Source organism: Carlito syrichta, unplaced genomic scaffold (genome assembly GCF_000164805.1).
Source record: "Carlito syrichta isolate Samal-C Ts95f unplaced genomic scaffold, Tarsius_syrichta-2.0.1 Scaffold124319, whole genome shotgun sequence".
Classification (NCBI taxonomy): Eukaryota; Metazoa; Chordata; class Mammalia; order Primates; family Tarsiidae; genus Carlito; species Carlito syrichta.
In genome coordinates this window covers 530,476-546,619 of record NW_007068415.1, presented here as the reverse complement: position 1 = coordinate 546,619, position 16,144 = coordinate 530,476, and the positions used below count along the sequence as shown (strand labels likewise).

General features: G+C 33.5%; 1 protein-coding gene across 1 annotated transcript in view; it reads left to right on the top strand.

The window, feature by feature from the left end:
• Window positions 1-16,144, top strand: part of CACNA2D1 (calcium voltage-gated channel auxiliary subunit alpha2delta 1) — a 395,813-nt gene that overhangs the window by 163,115 nt on the left and 216,554 nt on the right. Inside the window, exon 3 of the mRNA XM_021707777.1 lies at window positions 10,822-10,881. Coding sequence (XP_021563452.1) covers window positions 10,822-10,881 — 60 coding nt within the window. The remainder of the gene's footprint in view (window positions 1-10,821; window positions 10,882-16,144) is intronic.

Below are 16,144 nucleotides of genomic sequence, written 5' to 3'. Positions count from 1 at the left end.
AACGGTAGTAATATCTGTCTGGGGATGGGGAAACACCCCTTATCAACAAGGGTGCCTGAACGAAGCATATTTGTACCCCACAATATCAAAATAAAAAATATTGATATATAAAAAAATAAAATAAAATAATTTAAGGTGGCCATTTTTTGTCTCGTAGGAAGTGTATGTATTAATTTTTGGTGATATTAAAGATTTTAGTTTATCAACTTTATAGCATAAGAGTCTCTCCTTTGTACCTCAGGTTTTAATATATGATAGCTTCTATTTATTGAGTACTAACACACACATCCTATTTGATGTTAACCTTATAATAAACATGATATATGCACTATTGTAATCTTGCTGTATAGTTGAGAACATTAAAGTAAAAGATATTAATAATATGTTCCTTCTCACACACCTATTAAGTGGCAGAGCTGTTTTCACTATATTATGCTTGCTAAGCTACTTTTATAGCAGTGAAAAATAATTGCTAAATATGTAAAGGAAAGTTCGCATAGAGCCATAAAGCAATCAAGTTAGGGTTACAAAGTTTGATGTTTGATTTATAGACAATTTATTGGTAAACAAAGTGATTGAATTCAACAGAATTCAGTTCTCAGTTGAAGAGGTACTGTTTGCGTTCCCTATTTACATGATGTCCTAATGTATTTAGCTTTTTGTGTGTGTATGTATGGGATTTTAGAATAGATTACAGCTAGACTAGACTAGTCTAGATTCGTTTTAGGAACTGTCCTTTTTTTTGTTTTGTTTTTGTTCTTTCCTCTCTATCTGTCCCTTTCCAGTCCTGACTCTTTCCTGAGTTTCTGCATAGGTGGTATAATAGTATTTATCGTTGAGTGAATAAGGTAAATGATGATAGGTTAACTGATGATAGGAATCCCACAGTGGAATTATATGGATTGGCCAGGATCCCTGCCATATCTTTAGCCAAAGTCTACTAATATTTAAGGGTCAGGTAGTGTTGAGTTAAGTTACCAATTTTTAAGAATTAGATGATGATATATACTTGTATACCTGCCATGCAGAAAGACAACTTTTGTGGCCAGAGAGTCAGTGTCTCTTTCAAAGTATCATAATGAATGGAGATGATTTAGTGAACCTAATTATAAATCTTGATACAACCTTGAAAATGCTTGAAAATGATTTTTTCTACAACATCGTTTGCCTGCTCTCTGCCTCACATTGTGTAAGAACTAGAGGCTCACAGACATGAGATAACTGCTTTCTGTGAAGAGTGAACTCACACTCAGTGATTTTGAGGGAGAATGAATTGAGCATAATGTGACCAATGTCATAATAGTATAAGCTTACAGAACCAGTTAGTGGCATGGGCTATTTTGTCTTCTGTCAAATTGTATTTCTGTTTAGAACAGTGTTTCTCAAAGAGTCACTGAATCCATATATCTAATGTCTCTAAAATATTACCCTGTAGAAGAGTGTTTTAAACTTTTATCCAATGAAAAGGTATGACATAGTAAACATGTAGCTTTCCAGCACTGTGTATAAAATCAGAATCTTTGGGTGGTAAAGGGTTTGCATGAGGTCCAGGTTAGCTGAAAAATCTCAACAGGCAATTTTTTCAGGTAGACAGATGTAGAGCTGCTGTGCAAATTATATTGAGGTAGACAACCTTTTCTTTTATTATTCTTTGCTGTAAAGCCAAAAATAGTTTTGATAATTATCAGTTGTGTATTATTTACTTTCACTACTGCTAGAGGGAGTTTTGCTGTTCTAACCAGATGATATCTCCTTTACCCTGGCTTCTGTATTACAAGAGTCTGCCAATTGATTTGGAGCTAATTACATCTCTGAAGATTAGACTTGGAGCTTTGTGGTTAATTTTAAAGCATTTCCTGAATATGGCAGACCCAGGCTGAAACCTATCCAGAAGCCATGATCCAAAAGTTTTGTTTTTCACTTGGCTACAAATAGAAAAATAAATGATGACTGGCTTGATTTCTGCAAGTATTATTTCGATGTTTGGCATATATTATATTCCTTTAATGTTTATGCTAGAAAGAAAAATAGTGCTATGAGATTTTTATTTTACAAAATCTGGCATAAAATCAATTGCAACAAAATGATAACTATAATAAATAAGTAACCTGAATCCACTCATTGCACCTTATACGGTATAAGATTTATTTGTGGTTTGGCCTAATATAATCACAAATTAATGTTTTACTATTAATTTAGATAATTTTATAATTTCAGTATTTATAGAAGTGTTAAGATATTTAAATAGTCCTAAATAACTAAACTACATAATAGTATTTGGTCAATCTATTTATAAGCAATTCTAATTAAAGTATATATTAAGAGTTATATATTACAGAACTTGTGTGAGGTATTGTCTGGACGTAAACTGTTTCCCCCTATACATGACATCTTTCTGCTTCAGGGAATGGCCTCTGACCAAGGTTGGTCTCTGAAGTGTATGCATATTCCTAGTAATGAGTCATGGGATGCAGGTGACTAAGCAAGGCTGAAAACAATGTCACTCTTAAATCAATGTAATTGAACACACCAGATAGGAATTTGAATGATTAGCTTGATTGTGCCTTGATTATAAAACTGTTTGCTATAGTGCCCCAAGCCATGGATTCTTCACCGACCTGACCTGCCACCATTGGTGCCTCCCATAAATTCTAGTAAACTGATGTGTATTCCTGCAGGACTTCTAGGTGATTTCTTTGAAATATGTAAACATTGTGTGTAAACCCTCTCAGATTTGGAGTTACCATGTTATTGTTTTGTTTCTCTTGAGAAACAAACTCCTTTTTTATTCTTCTCTATGAACTTAAGTAGATGGACTGGGACTAAGCTATTTTATCAGGGTTTGTTAGAATTTTTCAGTGCTAGAATATAGTATTTCCCTAAATTTAAATTGAATTATCTTAAACATTTTTTTGTGTGTCTTAGAATCAATTTGGGATTGCCCTCCTAGGGAAAAAAAAGAAAAATTGAGAAAAAGAAAGACAATGGTTGTAATTATGTGTTCATGTTTTATGTCATTAAACAAAAGTAGGACCATATTTTAGCAAGCATAAATAAAACTTAACAACAGTATTTAGTCATCTCTGTAAGAGTGGGCTTGCTAACCCATAGCACCATAGTGAGAAGGGATCTGCAGTTTCCTTGCTTAAGTGATTGTTTAGAATCATTCAAACTGCATGAGTAATGTCTGTGAAGAAAGACTAATGGTATCTTGATAGAGAGAAGGAACAGTTAGTTGTCTGTTTACAAATAAGGTCTTTTTTATGACTTGAGCCCAGGAATTCAAGATTATAATGAGCTGTGATCATGCCTGCTATACTCCAGCCCTTCAACTGGGGTGACAGAATGTGACCTTGTCTCTATACATTTAAAATACATACATACATACATACATACATACATACTAAATGGTAGGAATCCCAAGAATCTTAGAATAGAAGAACTTGGTAAAATAATCCTAGCAGTAGTGCAGCCATTTTGTCTCATCCTTAGCCCTGTTATGTATTGCTGAGCCTCTCTGCAAACCAACCTTTTCTTTTACCTCTTAACCATTAGCAGGAAGTAAAATCGAAGTTAGGACTTGGTAATTATTTCTAGCTCCATAAGCATGTCTAGTCCTAATTGTTCTTCTAGGCATCTGTGTTTCCAGCAATGAGGTATTATCAGTCTTCCATAACCAGCCTCCAGCCCACCACCTGGAGTCATGAGATACCAGTGCCTGGGGATGTCTATAAACAAGACTTTTGTGACTTCCCTGTATCTACATGAAAGAATACAACTTCCAGACTTTTCCCTTAGTGAAAAGAGTCTTAAATATACTCAACCTCTCAGCCTTGGGACCACACTTGACTATTCTGTGACGGCCCCTTTCTGACTGTGGAAAGTGAGTAATAAACTTTGCTTCTTTTTTCTTTGCAATTATTTGCATCATTGCTGTGGCACTGGCCCACCTTGCCTCCGTTTACCCTTTGACATCCATCCATACATATATAATTTGGGACTGAAAGGGGGGTCTTAGAAGCGACTTCGGTGTTGTTCCCCTGAAATTCTGTCCTCCTCCAGACATTCTAAAACTCTCAGCAAAGCATTTCTCATATACCATTGACCTTAACTGATTTGGTTGTTCAATCCAAACCATCACTTAAAAGGGTCCCAGATTTCTTCTAAGATATATCATTCTTCCCATGACCCTGGTGGAATTTCTCTTTGGTGGTCAACCTGCATGCAGCCTATTAGGAAGAAGAAACAATTTCAACATCGGATGAACACTTACATATTTTGAAACAATACACACCAAATAATTGCTAAAGTTCAGATCAGTTTATTAAAGTGATTGCTCTGATTGGGAAAATGAATAAGGTGAACTTCAGGTGATTTGTAATACTTTCATTTCTTATGTTAATAGTTATAAAGCAAATATAAAGGTGAATTCTGGGTGGTATTTTCCAGACAGTTTCTATGCTTTCCAGTATTTAGTCTCCAAGAAAAACCCAAATGAATAATAAGACCTGTTGCTAAATTTTGTCATTGGCTAGTGACACTATTTTTAGAATTCTTCCTGTTCTTTCAGATGTTTACATTATTGATAAAATCAGTACTTTTAAAAAGTGTATTCTTCATGTGGTAGGTTCCATTGAAATAAAGTAAAACTAGCAAAGGTTGTATGTTGTAACCATTGAGAAAGCATCTTTCAAACACTGACCACATGATATTATATGTGTGTATATAATATGTAGTATATGGTGTATGAATATAAGGTCTCTTTAGAAGTAGGAACTATGTCTTCTATTTTTATTCCCAGACACTTGCACATAGCAAGTCTTAGCAAATGTTTATTTTAAAATGTTTATTATTTATTGAATAAAAACAAACATGCACTAGATTTCTTGTCCTAGAGATGCTTTTTCTTCTAGTCAGGATGTCTATTTAGCTAGTTACCACAGTTATCAAATGTTAAAATGTGTCAATATTAACTCATCCTGGTTAATCTATTTATACCTTATAACCTTTAAACTTCAAATCCCAGTTTCCAGCCTGGCTTCTTTAATTCAGCAGTCCTCAACTTTTTTGGCATCAGGGACTAGTTTCGTAGAAGACATTTTTTCCACAGAAGCGGGGGTGGATCATCAGGCATTAGATTCTCATAAGGAGTGTGCAACCTAGATCCCTTGCATATGCAATTCACAATAGTGTTCGCGATCCTATGAGAATTTAATGCAGCTACTGATTTGACAGCCGACAGAGCTCTATTCGCCTGCCGCCCCTCACTTCCTTCTGTGTGGCCTTGGTCCTTGTCGGCTATGGACCAGTACTGGTCTGTGGCTCCAGGGGCTTGGGGACTTTTGCTTTAACTAATAGAGTAGAGCCTTTTCAAAGTACCGATAATGTTTCTTTACAGAAGAATTTTAAGCAATATGTGTGTATATTAGATGTGATTTATTAAAAACATATAGAGCAATTTCTCTACACATTAAGATGTTCATAATAAAGTCCTTGTTCACTAGGATACATAGCAAATTGTTAGAAGGCTTTGTTAGAATTCTGCTGGACATTGGCATTTATATGAATTTAAATAAACTGAATTATTCTCCATTGTTTGGTTAAGGTTATTGGAAAAAGAAGAACATTTTACCTTTGAGGTGGAATATTATACTAAATATTCATGGAGATATTATGTTATTCTGTCTATTGAGGTCTTCCTGACTTCCTATCAGCATAAGAAATGTTGAAGAAATGTCAGATCTTACTCTCCCCTGCCCTGCCCTTCAGGAAATAAGGTGAAAAGGCAAAGCACAATGATCTGCTTTCCTTTCTCATTCCAATTATGGTAAAGACAAAATAAAATAGAGTTCATTCTCTTGACTGCTATATTAAACTGTCATATTCCCTGAATTGTGAATGCTTTTGGCTACAGACATGAGCTTTTCTGCACGTCAAAATACAGTGAAAACTTAGGGACCACTAAGCTGTTTTCATTCATTTCACTCTTATTTTCATGCCAAAGTGGTCATCTGTGATTAGCGTTTTAACAAAGTGTACTCTGTGGAGTTCTGCTTGTAAGATTCAAAAGGAAGTAGATATCTAGCATAATAAACAGGAAACACAAGATGGAAAAATATCCTAGATGCTGACAATGTGATATTCATCGCCTAAAATTTTAGTTGTTTACATTATTACATACATAGTTAGTGAAAAGCAGCACCAGAACTGGAAACCATGTCTGTCTGGTGTAAAAGTGCCTGTTCATTATGACATAGCCCCAGAGTAATTGATTGTTACCTGTACACTTTTCTCTAGAACATATGAGTCTGTTCATTCATCTAAGTCAGCTATTTTCAGTAGGTATTGTTAGACCATTCAAGTGATTATTATGATCCTTTTGATATGTTAAGAACCTTTTCAATGAAGATAGGTAGAGCTCTCAGATGATAATTAAGTTGTCAACATAGGCATAATACAAGAATTTGCTAGGCTTACTGGGTGTTAATTGAACATTAATCACATAACACATACATATTTTATTTGGATTAGTCTGTTGAAAATCTTGATATATACTAGCCAAATAAATTGTTTTGGAATTTAGTGATATTTGTTTAAATTGTGTTTCTAAGTCAAATCTTGATATTTAAACATGAGTATCAAAATTATTGGAGTCTAACAGAACTGTCATATCATCCCTGATGGTTTCCTTTCATAGCTATCAAAAGAAAATTCCTTATAATTAAATATTTCAGAAAATTACTTTTATGTTTAATATGCAATTAATTTATAGTCCAGGAAGCAGATTATTTACAGGTTTGGAAGAGAGTCTATTTTCAAGAGAAATATATGTATATATTAATCAGGATAACAGAACTATATTTCTATATGTGCTATAGTTTTACTGCTTTTAAACTAGACTTTTATATCACCTGACAGAATTCAATGACAGTGGAAAAGATAAAGATATGACAAAAAGTGAAGGTTGAGAATGAATAGGCCTTCAAGGGAGCTGATCTTTCTCTGATCTGATAAAACCTCTTCATTCTCTTTTTTTTCCATGCAGACATCAAAAGCTTTTTTACTGATTAGCAATAATCTCTCAGAATTTGAGGACAAGACTTTTGTAAAGGTGTTTTCCAAATAACATATTACATAATTTTTTTTGTTTCTGCTGTTTTTGGTTTTGGTCTTTAGCAATATCTAAAATTATGCTGGGAAATTTTTTATTAATCTGAAATATGATTTTTACCAGTGTTTTGATACTATTTTGTCTTCATATATACTATGATAACACTTTCTATGAGTCTTATAGAAAATTAAAGAATGATCTTGTGGAATGAGTATAAGGTCTGGAGTCAGAAGGCTTAGGGTCAAGTCTCTTTTATTAAAGTTTTGAGTCGTTAGGATCTTTAAAATTATTTTCTATTTTAAATGCTCAAATAATTGGTAAATATAGATGTCAGTAGTATTAACACATCTATCACTTTGTATATATACTTATTCTATTTGGAAAGAATTTTCTTATATACTTGGACTATCTCATTTATAATAAAACCATTTAATGAATCTTTCTGGTTTATGAGCAGAATTAAACATCAAATTTTTCTCATAGATATTCATGGTGAGCCAGGTTCTTTGCTTTATCGGGACTCAATCTGGTTTTAGTGCTTTATACTAATTGTATGATGCTACAAATGAAATTAGACACTTTTTTTTGAAGTAAGTTACTGTTACAGGATATATTTGTATAGGTAACTGTGGAAACAGGGATGTTCTGCTGAACAAATATTCACATTTTATTAGATATAGATTTTATCAGTTTTAACACAATTCACCTATGGCATTTAATAGTAGATCATGAGCTTTTAAAATAAAATGTCACTTAACCAGAAGAGAAGTTAGAGACTTAAAGTGTCTAGAAGGCATGCCAATTTTCTATAAATAATGACCAACTGGACTTTTGCCCCATCAATGACTGTTGGCACTAGTCCCAAGATCAAATATCTAAAATTCAATTTATATGCTTTCTCATGAAATTTGCTAGGTAAAAAGCATTTTATTAATTTAGTCATGAACAATGAAAGTAACAGTGTTTTTCATGATTATGTATTTTTAGAATTCTGAGCTGAGGATGTTAAATTTAACATCTTTTGAGCTTTAAACCAACCTTTTAAAATACATGTCTTTTTTATTTACATAATGCCATATCTTTAGGTTTCTAAAATATTTTCAGAATTTTGCAATACATGACATTTCCCTTGTAAAATTAATATTAGAAACATATACACATATATATACATATATATACGTGTATAAATAATAAAGCTGAGTTAGATGCTTTCCTGGAAGAATTGTCTTACAGTTTGTTGCCATTGTTAGTCTGTTTCTCTGGAAATAGTGAACTGTGGTGATTACCACAATTATAGCTCATTACACATGGATTATGTTCATATCATGTGACTCTGGGGCAGATCAGTTCAGTTGAATTTTCTCATGTACTCCAGAGGAAAGGGCTTTGTAGAGTTACAGCAGGTACCTGCCTTGAAAACTGAACAGTGAATGGGCTACAATCAAAGTCGAACATCAACCAATCAGAGCTGCCTTATTTGCATGGTGGGAACCCGGCTGCCTGACATAACCCTGATTCTAAGGAAAAAGAAGACAGCTCCAAACAAAACAACCTCAAGCCCCTGGCTTGGCACAGAGAGCTCCCTTGTTGCTGTCCCGCCCTCTGTTGTTGCTTTGCAGTGCACTCAATAAACCTGTGTTCTATTCTGATCTGACTTATGTGAATTTTTTCACCTGCGACTCTGCCACCTGGTCGTTGAGATCAAGGTAATGGGTTCGAGGCCTGTATGGGCCGCTAAATGTCGTGGGTAATGACCAGATGGCTAGAGTCATGAGTGGTGAAATAATTCACCCAAGTCCGACTAGAATAGAAAAACAAGTTTAGAGTATGCTGTAAGAGAGATATGGGCAGGACAACCATAAGAGAGCTGTTTGTGCCGAGATTTGAGATTGTTTTGTTGGAAGCTATTCTCGTTTTGGTTAGGATGAGGGTTCCTGCCCGGTTTTGGTCATACTAATGAGGCAGTTCTGATTGACTGATGTTCGATTTTGATTGTAGCCCATCCATTAATAGTTGGAGGTCAACATAAGGTGGCCCTTGTCATATAAAATGGCTGCCACAATTATTAGGTCCTTTTAAACTCCATTTCTGCCTAGTAGCTGATAACCAAAACCATTGTCATTTAAGTACACTATGGATAATTTTCCTTTAAGTTTAGCTTAGGGATTTTTAAAATGGGATCTCCCATTAGGCAATATTTTATAGTCATTGGTAATACCAGTGTTAGAAAAACGAGCAGGTTATAATAAATTACAGCAATAGAAGCCAATAAAGTAATATAAAAAATGGTCTAAAAGGGTGGTAATATTATTCAGGGTAGACTAGACGTCCATAGGAAGAGCACATATTGAGGAGTAGTTTGTAATGAAAGATTAAAAACAACTTAGACAAAAAGACCACGCTGAGATTTATGTTATCAAAAACCTAACCTGATAATTTCTGTCTCTTGATAAAGGAGTTTAGTACATTAAAATTTATTATATTTGCTTTTGTTTGTCCAATTCTATCTCTGGCTTCTAGTTACGTAGGGTAGGCCACAGATAAATTCAGTACTGAACTGTTTTCTCAAGGAGACACAGGGTGCAAGCAGAATCATTACTCTTCAGAGTTGATAACTGACATATATGTTGCTTATTGTATGCCAGGCACTGTTCAAAGCAGATTATGTCTAATAACACATTGAATCCTTTCAACAAGCCATGAGGCAGGCTTTCACATTAATCACAGGAGAAAATAGAAGAAGAGACTTAACTTTCTCAAGGTTGTACAGCTAGTCGACTGCAAGAGCTGGTATTCAAACCCAGATAACTTGGTTCCCCTCTCTGTGTTCTAAGTCATTCAATGTTACTGTCTTGTAAAAGCTTATCACATAAAGAACATCATTTGGTAAAACCGGAAAATTCAAAAGAAGAGTATGTATACAAACTACTTGAAGGGGGGAGTTTATCTACAAAAAGTGATTAGTAGACTGACCCGATGGATGTTATCACCAACGGAACCTAATGGAATATCACTTTGAAAGTGATAAAGAAAATAAGCTTAGATTCTTAGCTACTTTATCATACAAGAGTGAAGGTGAAATAAAGCTGTTTTCAGATGTACAAATCCTCTATCATAGAAATACTAAGAAATATTAAGAAAGAAATACTAAGTATGTGCTTCAGTAAAAAGGAAGTTTATTACCGTTTTGCAGCTTTTGGTAAAAACTAACTGTGCAGTTAAAAAGGTGCCTAGTATAGTGTTTAGCACATACTTATTAAACTCTTAATGTGATTTCACTTACAGAAATACATGGTATAAAGTTATTCACTAAAAATACAATTCTACTGAAATTAATATACTCTCGTGGTTAAAACTTTTTCTAGAAACTGAAATATTAGTCATTGAAAGAAAGCACTCAGGGAGGACACTACTGCTGATGATGGCAGAGGTAATAAACTCAATGTGTGTATTTACTCTTTAGCAATATAAATACATAGTAGTCTCAATGCTATTAAGACTACTATGTATTTATATTGCTAAAGAGTAAATACACACATATCAACTTTAGTAGGTTAGATTACTAAATGATTTAGAATTCATGAATCATAGTAATAAGACTCCTCTTCTTTTTATGTCCTCATAATTGATTAGAACACCCAAGCACTTTGTATAACAATTACAGATTCATATGGTCATTTGAATTCTGAGATTTATTGTTTGTTTTTCAGCGCCTGGCTTTGGAAGCAGAGAAGGTTCAAGCAGCCCACCAATGGAGAGAGGATTTTGCAGTAAGAACCTTTTCTAACTACTTGATTTAAGTAGCTTGTCATTTTGTGTTTGGACAATTATGTTCACATTAAAATATTTTTTAGTGATGGAGTCTTATGGTATTATGGGACTAAAAAGCAACCATACTTTGTTGCTTTTTTATTTTTTTAATTGCTTTTGAGTAATGAGGACCAATTAAGTTAGTCAAAATGTATTTGTTCATGTTCCATGTTTTTAGAAAAATTCCCTTGAAACATTCTTTCATACTTAAAGGTACAGTATTTATAAAATACATTAGCATTAAATGGCAACATCTGAATAATCTCTGTAAGTATTATGAATTACTAGTTAAAAAACTAGTTGCCTTTAACTACTTTGAGTTTGTAAGAAGTGGTGTACTTTATTATAATCACCTTGGTGGTGGGCACTATGATTAAAGTAAGAATGAATGTATTAAACCTCTTAAAATTTAATTTGCTTCACTTTATCTAGAAGTAATCTTTCTTTTATTCTACCCTATTTTTTAAAATGCTGTCTGACATTAGCTTTTCCATGTTTTAAAAATACACTTGTTTCGTCCTCTATGAGTCACTAGTTTATATAAATAGCTGAAATTATCCTTGTGATAGGGTCTACCTATCTATTATCTATCTACCCTCTCATAGGCAAGGGGCACAGTGCAAAAGTCTGTCCTTAATAGTCAGCTAAGGTAATTCTGTTACATATTTGAATCATTATATTTATAGGAAAAATCTCTTTAGTTTCAAATCACAGAAATATTCCAGGCAACTAATTTTGGGAATGTAACCTACCTCCTACCCTCTCACCCCACCCCCCAGCATGGCACACATTTAAAACAGGATTAGAATGCAAGTGGCAACTTGATTGTACCCTGATATTTTGCAAAAGAAAAGTCTCAGTGGGAAGGTTTGAAAGTTGTGCTTCAATAAAACACTAAACTGAGATTTAGGAATTATCACTTCTACTTTGTGTTTGTATGATTGTATTAAATATCAAAGGAAAGTACACTGAGTGATATTTCATTAACTTATATGATAATAGATAACCTGATTTAATGCATCTGATATCATTTATTTTTACTATCTTGTCCACTAACTTTTAATTTGTAAACAGTCTACGAAGGAGAGACTCTACTTGATAACTGTCAGTTTGTTTGATTCTCTAAGTTGACCATATGAACTGAGTCATTGGTGTCATGTAGGTAACAATTTTGTCCAGAGCTTTTATCTTAAGTTGCTTTATAAAGATCAATTTGCCATCCACAATATACAAAAAAAATAGTGATTAAGTTAAAAATATCTGCTCCTTGAGCATTGAACAAATTGTAAGCTCATCCAATGAAGGAATTTACAATGTAGTTAGCTGTTTTTAGATAAAAACTTGACATTTCTTGTTTTCTCAATTAAAGGAAAAACAACCTCAGCAAACCAAATATAGCTAAATAAATGTCCTTTGATTAACTTCCCCCAATATAGAGGGGGCATGGTAAAAGCAGTGCAAAGTTATACTACACTGTGCATGATAAATTATACAATGTACACTTAGAGCATGTATTCTGCCTAGCACACTTGGTATTGTTTTAGTTAGAATCTTTAGAAATTTGGAGAACTCAAAGATCATTAAGGACAATCAGCTTTTATAATATATAGATTTTATATCTGCTGCTCAAAATAAGCTTCTTTCTTTGCATTTAATTCATTTGGGAGTATTTTAAGTAATCATTCATTAGTAATGTTTTTTTCAAAGTTCTAAAGAGCAATAATGCAGAAAAGAATAACTTGGCAAGTAGGGTTGTAGTAAAGCCTTTATATCATTGATGCTGTTTTATTTAACTATTATTTGTTGCTGTATATACCTAAGGTTTTCCTTTCCAGGTGTATTGTAAAATCTTTAATATTGAACTCATTAACACTAAATTAACATTTGGCATTTTTTTTTCCTTATAGAAGTAATGGGTGACTATAACTTAACATAAACTTAATAGAAAAACACTTACTGCAAGTTAGCTATTACCACATTTTTATTGAATCCAAACCATCATCAATTATAAGGCATTCTGCCATTTTATTTTATTTATTTCTAAGAAAAATAAAGCCATTTCAATTATGATGCACCAGCAATTTTAAGCTATATTCTTATTTGTGAGATGTCAAAATGTGACAAAAATTTATCTCAAAATCTACTCAGTGCCTGTATTCAAGTAGCAGCACTGCTAAAAAAAAAAGTAATGAAAGAGGACATTGCTAAATCTTATATGGTTAAATAGAAAATAAATTATTTGCCCAGTATGTGTTAGGAGTTCTTAGCAAACAGTGGTCACTATGTGGGAGAATTCTTGAACAAACTCAACTTTTGATTTCCCTCTAGATTACCTCATGCTTTATTTAAGGCCTATGAACATATTGATTGGCATCCAAAGAGACCATTAAATGGAAAACAAGTTAGGCTACTTTAGAGTCCTGTCAACTCATTTCTTAAGTTCCCTTCTTGAAGGATTGTGAATCATGTTGAGAACACACACATGTCACAATTTGCACACTGACAACTGATATTTTTCATATCTTACCATGTCAGTCATATATTAATCTCAACAGTAGCCCTTTTCTCTGAAGTACCATCGTGTGATAAAATGTTTAGACAGTATCAATTCTTTAGTGCTTGGAGAACAGAACTTGAATGAAGATTGCTTAAACTTGAGACTCAAATAGGTAAAAAACACAAACGTAAGACATACAAACCCTTTTTTTCCTGATAAGTTAGATAGTGCTTTAATTCATAGACACAAGGTTAAATAAACCCTTCAACACCAAAATACAATTCAAATTAATGTTTGAAAATTAGACCTCATTAACATTCAGTTTCTTCTTTTTTTTGCAAATGCACACAAAACAATTTCAATGTTATCAGTATTTTAACCACAAACATTCAACAATATTTAATTTGAAGTTAAATGCTACCATCTTTCAAAAGATCTTTCTATTAAACTTTATAATTCTTTTATATTTTAAGGTATTTAACTATGTGCATCTGTGTGATAGTTCTTTAATGCCATCCTTTAATAATTTAGCACTAAGATGATTTAGAGGCAGAAATAATTTCCTAAAAGGTACATTAACATTTCAAAAAGAAATGTAATATTCTGATTCTTCCCTCAAGTATAAGTAGGCAAGCTTCATTAATATTACTTAGGCAAAATGTTGATTAACATTCCCTACTGTGTAATGTAGAAAAATCTCATGAACAATAAGAACAAAAGGCAACACACTAATATTCTGGCAACAACAAGGGGCTCAGGCAATTCACACTCTCCCTCAGCTCCATTCAATTCCCAACTGAATATACAATTCAGGGAACAAAGGGCATACACTCTAAATGGATTAAGATTTATGCGGTCATGCATTTACAAGTTCAGACCAATATTTGTAAATAAACTATGTCTACCAGCTGCCTTTCAGGTCTCCATGCACCTTATGGGTGTTAAACGTGACATTTCTTGTCATCTATGATGGACAAATTATTTTATTAAAGGCAGGTGGGAGAAGGAAAACAGAGCTTGGAAAACTAATTGTTCCACATGAAATAATTGCTATTATTTCTACCAAACAGATCTTTTTCAATTTCATTTGAAATCTCATTTGATTGTACTGCAATGGTTGGTTAACTAAAGTAATTTTGTTTCCAACTAAGCCTGCGATATTAATTGTACTTACACATGTATAAACATAAGGGTTGCCTAATTTGTATTTTAATAAGTAGGATCTTTATGGATGGCTTATTAGCACCAGCTTGTTATTGTGCAGAGTGAGAACAGACGTCTAGAAATTGGCCAGTAAATAAAACATTTGAAAAGCCCTTTTTAGCTTTAGCTTCACAGAGTAAATTAGAAGGTGAAAATTTTTCTAGTGAAGTTGAATGTTACTGGATGTCAATCAGACTAATTCTGCAGTATAGCTCTAATTATATAATTTTAAAAATTACTTTGCCAAATCATATCTTGAAGTGTCGCTATTATTTTAAATTTTGTGTAAAATTAATAGACACTGGCATTATGTATTTAATCATTTCATCTATCCTTACTCATTACATGAAATTGCATTACTCTTGTTGATTGTAGCAAAACAATTGTGAATATGTGCAATGGAAAAAGACACTGTGTGTATTTTGGTACAATGTCAAAGATAAACATAAATACAGTTACTTGATATGAAATTTGGATATGAAAGAACTGACTTTTAGGGGGAAAATGAGAGATATTCTGTCTTAATGATAAATGAACGAAGATCATCTAATGATTTTATGCTCTGACTTCATTTAGTCTTAGTTTCTACCTTTGGTTGAAAAGCCTTTTTGGAATCAAGAGCTTGCATAATTTTAATGTTTTTGGAATGTTTCTGCGATGTAGGGAAAGAAACAATGTTTTATCATTGCTTCTTCCTTTTTTTTTTTTTTTGAGTTGGAGTCTCACTCTGTTGCCCAGACTGGAGTGCAGTGGCCTGGCCACCACAGCCTCAACCTGCTGGGCTCCGGCAATCCTTCTGCCTTAGCCTTCCAAGTAGCTGGAATTACAGGCATGTGCTACCACGCCCGGCTGATTTTTTTATTTATTGTAGAGATGAGATCTCGCTGCCCAGGCGGATCTCGAACCCGCAGGCTCAGGCAATCCACTCACCTCAGCCTCCCAAAGGTACAGGATTACAGGCTGAGCCATCAAGTCCAGCTGGCTTCTTTTTAAGAGTCTTACGACTCTATCCTCATCATCAAGATAGATTAAAAGAAGGCAAAATGAAAGTTTGATTTACCTAAAACCAAATTTGGGAAACCAACTTGATGGGAGTCAGGCTTATTTATGGTATCCTGCCATTTTGTTCATGCACATATATAAATGCCCATAGTAAGAGTATTATAACACTCCAGAGTAGAAAATAATAAGCATAGACTTTAAATGACTAGTTATCCTGAATGATAATCCTTATCTTTTGTTTCTTATAGTGAAAAGAAAATAAAAATATTAACAATTAATTACCTAGCCTAAAATATTGGTTTACTTTTAATATTTTTTATTATTTCCCAATACTCTTCCTGACCTCACTTTCTATTATTTCTGTTAAAGCCAAAGTCACAATAGTACATGAAAGTGCAGGAGAAGCCCATGCAGTATGACACCATGATGGCATGTTCTGTGGTCATGCAAACTTAGGTATCAGTGGGTCTGGATAAATTTCTGTCTTTCTTATCCTCCTCTCTCCCCTTGGGAAGGCAAGG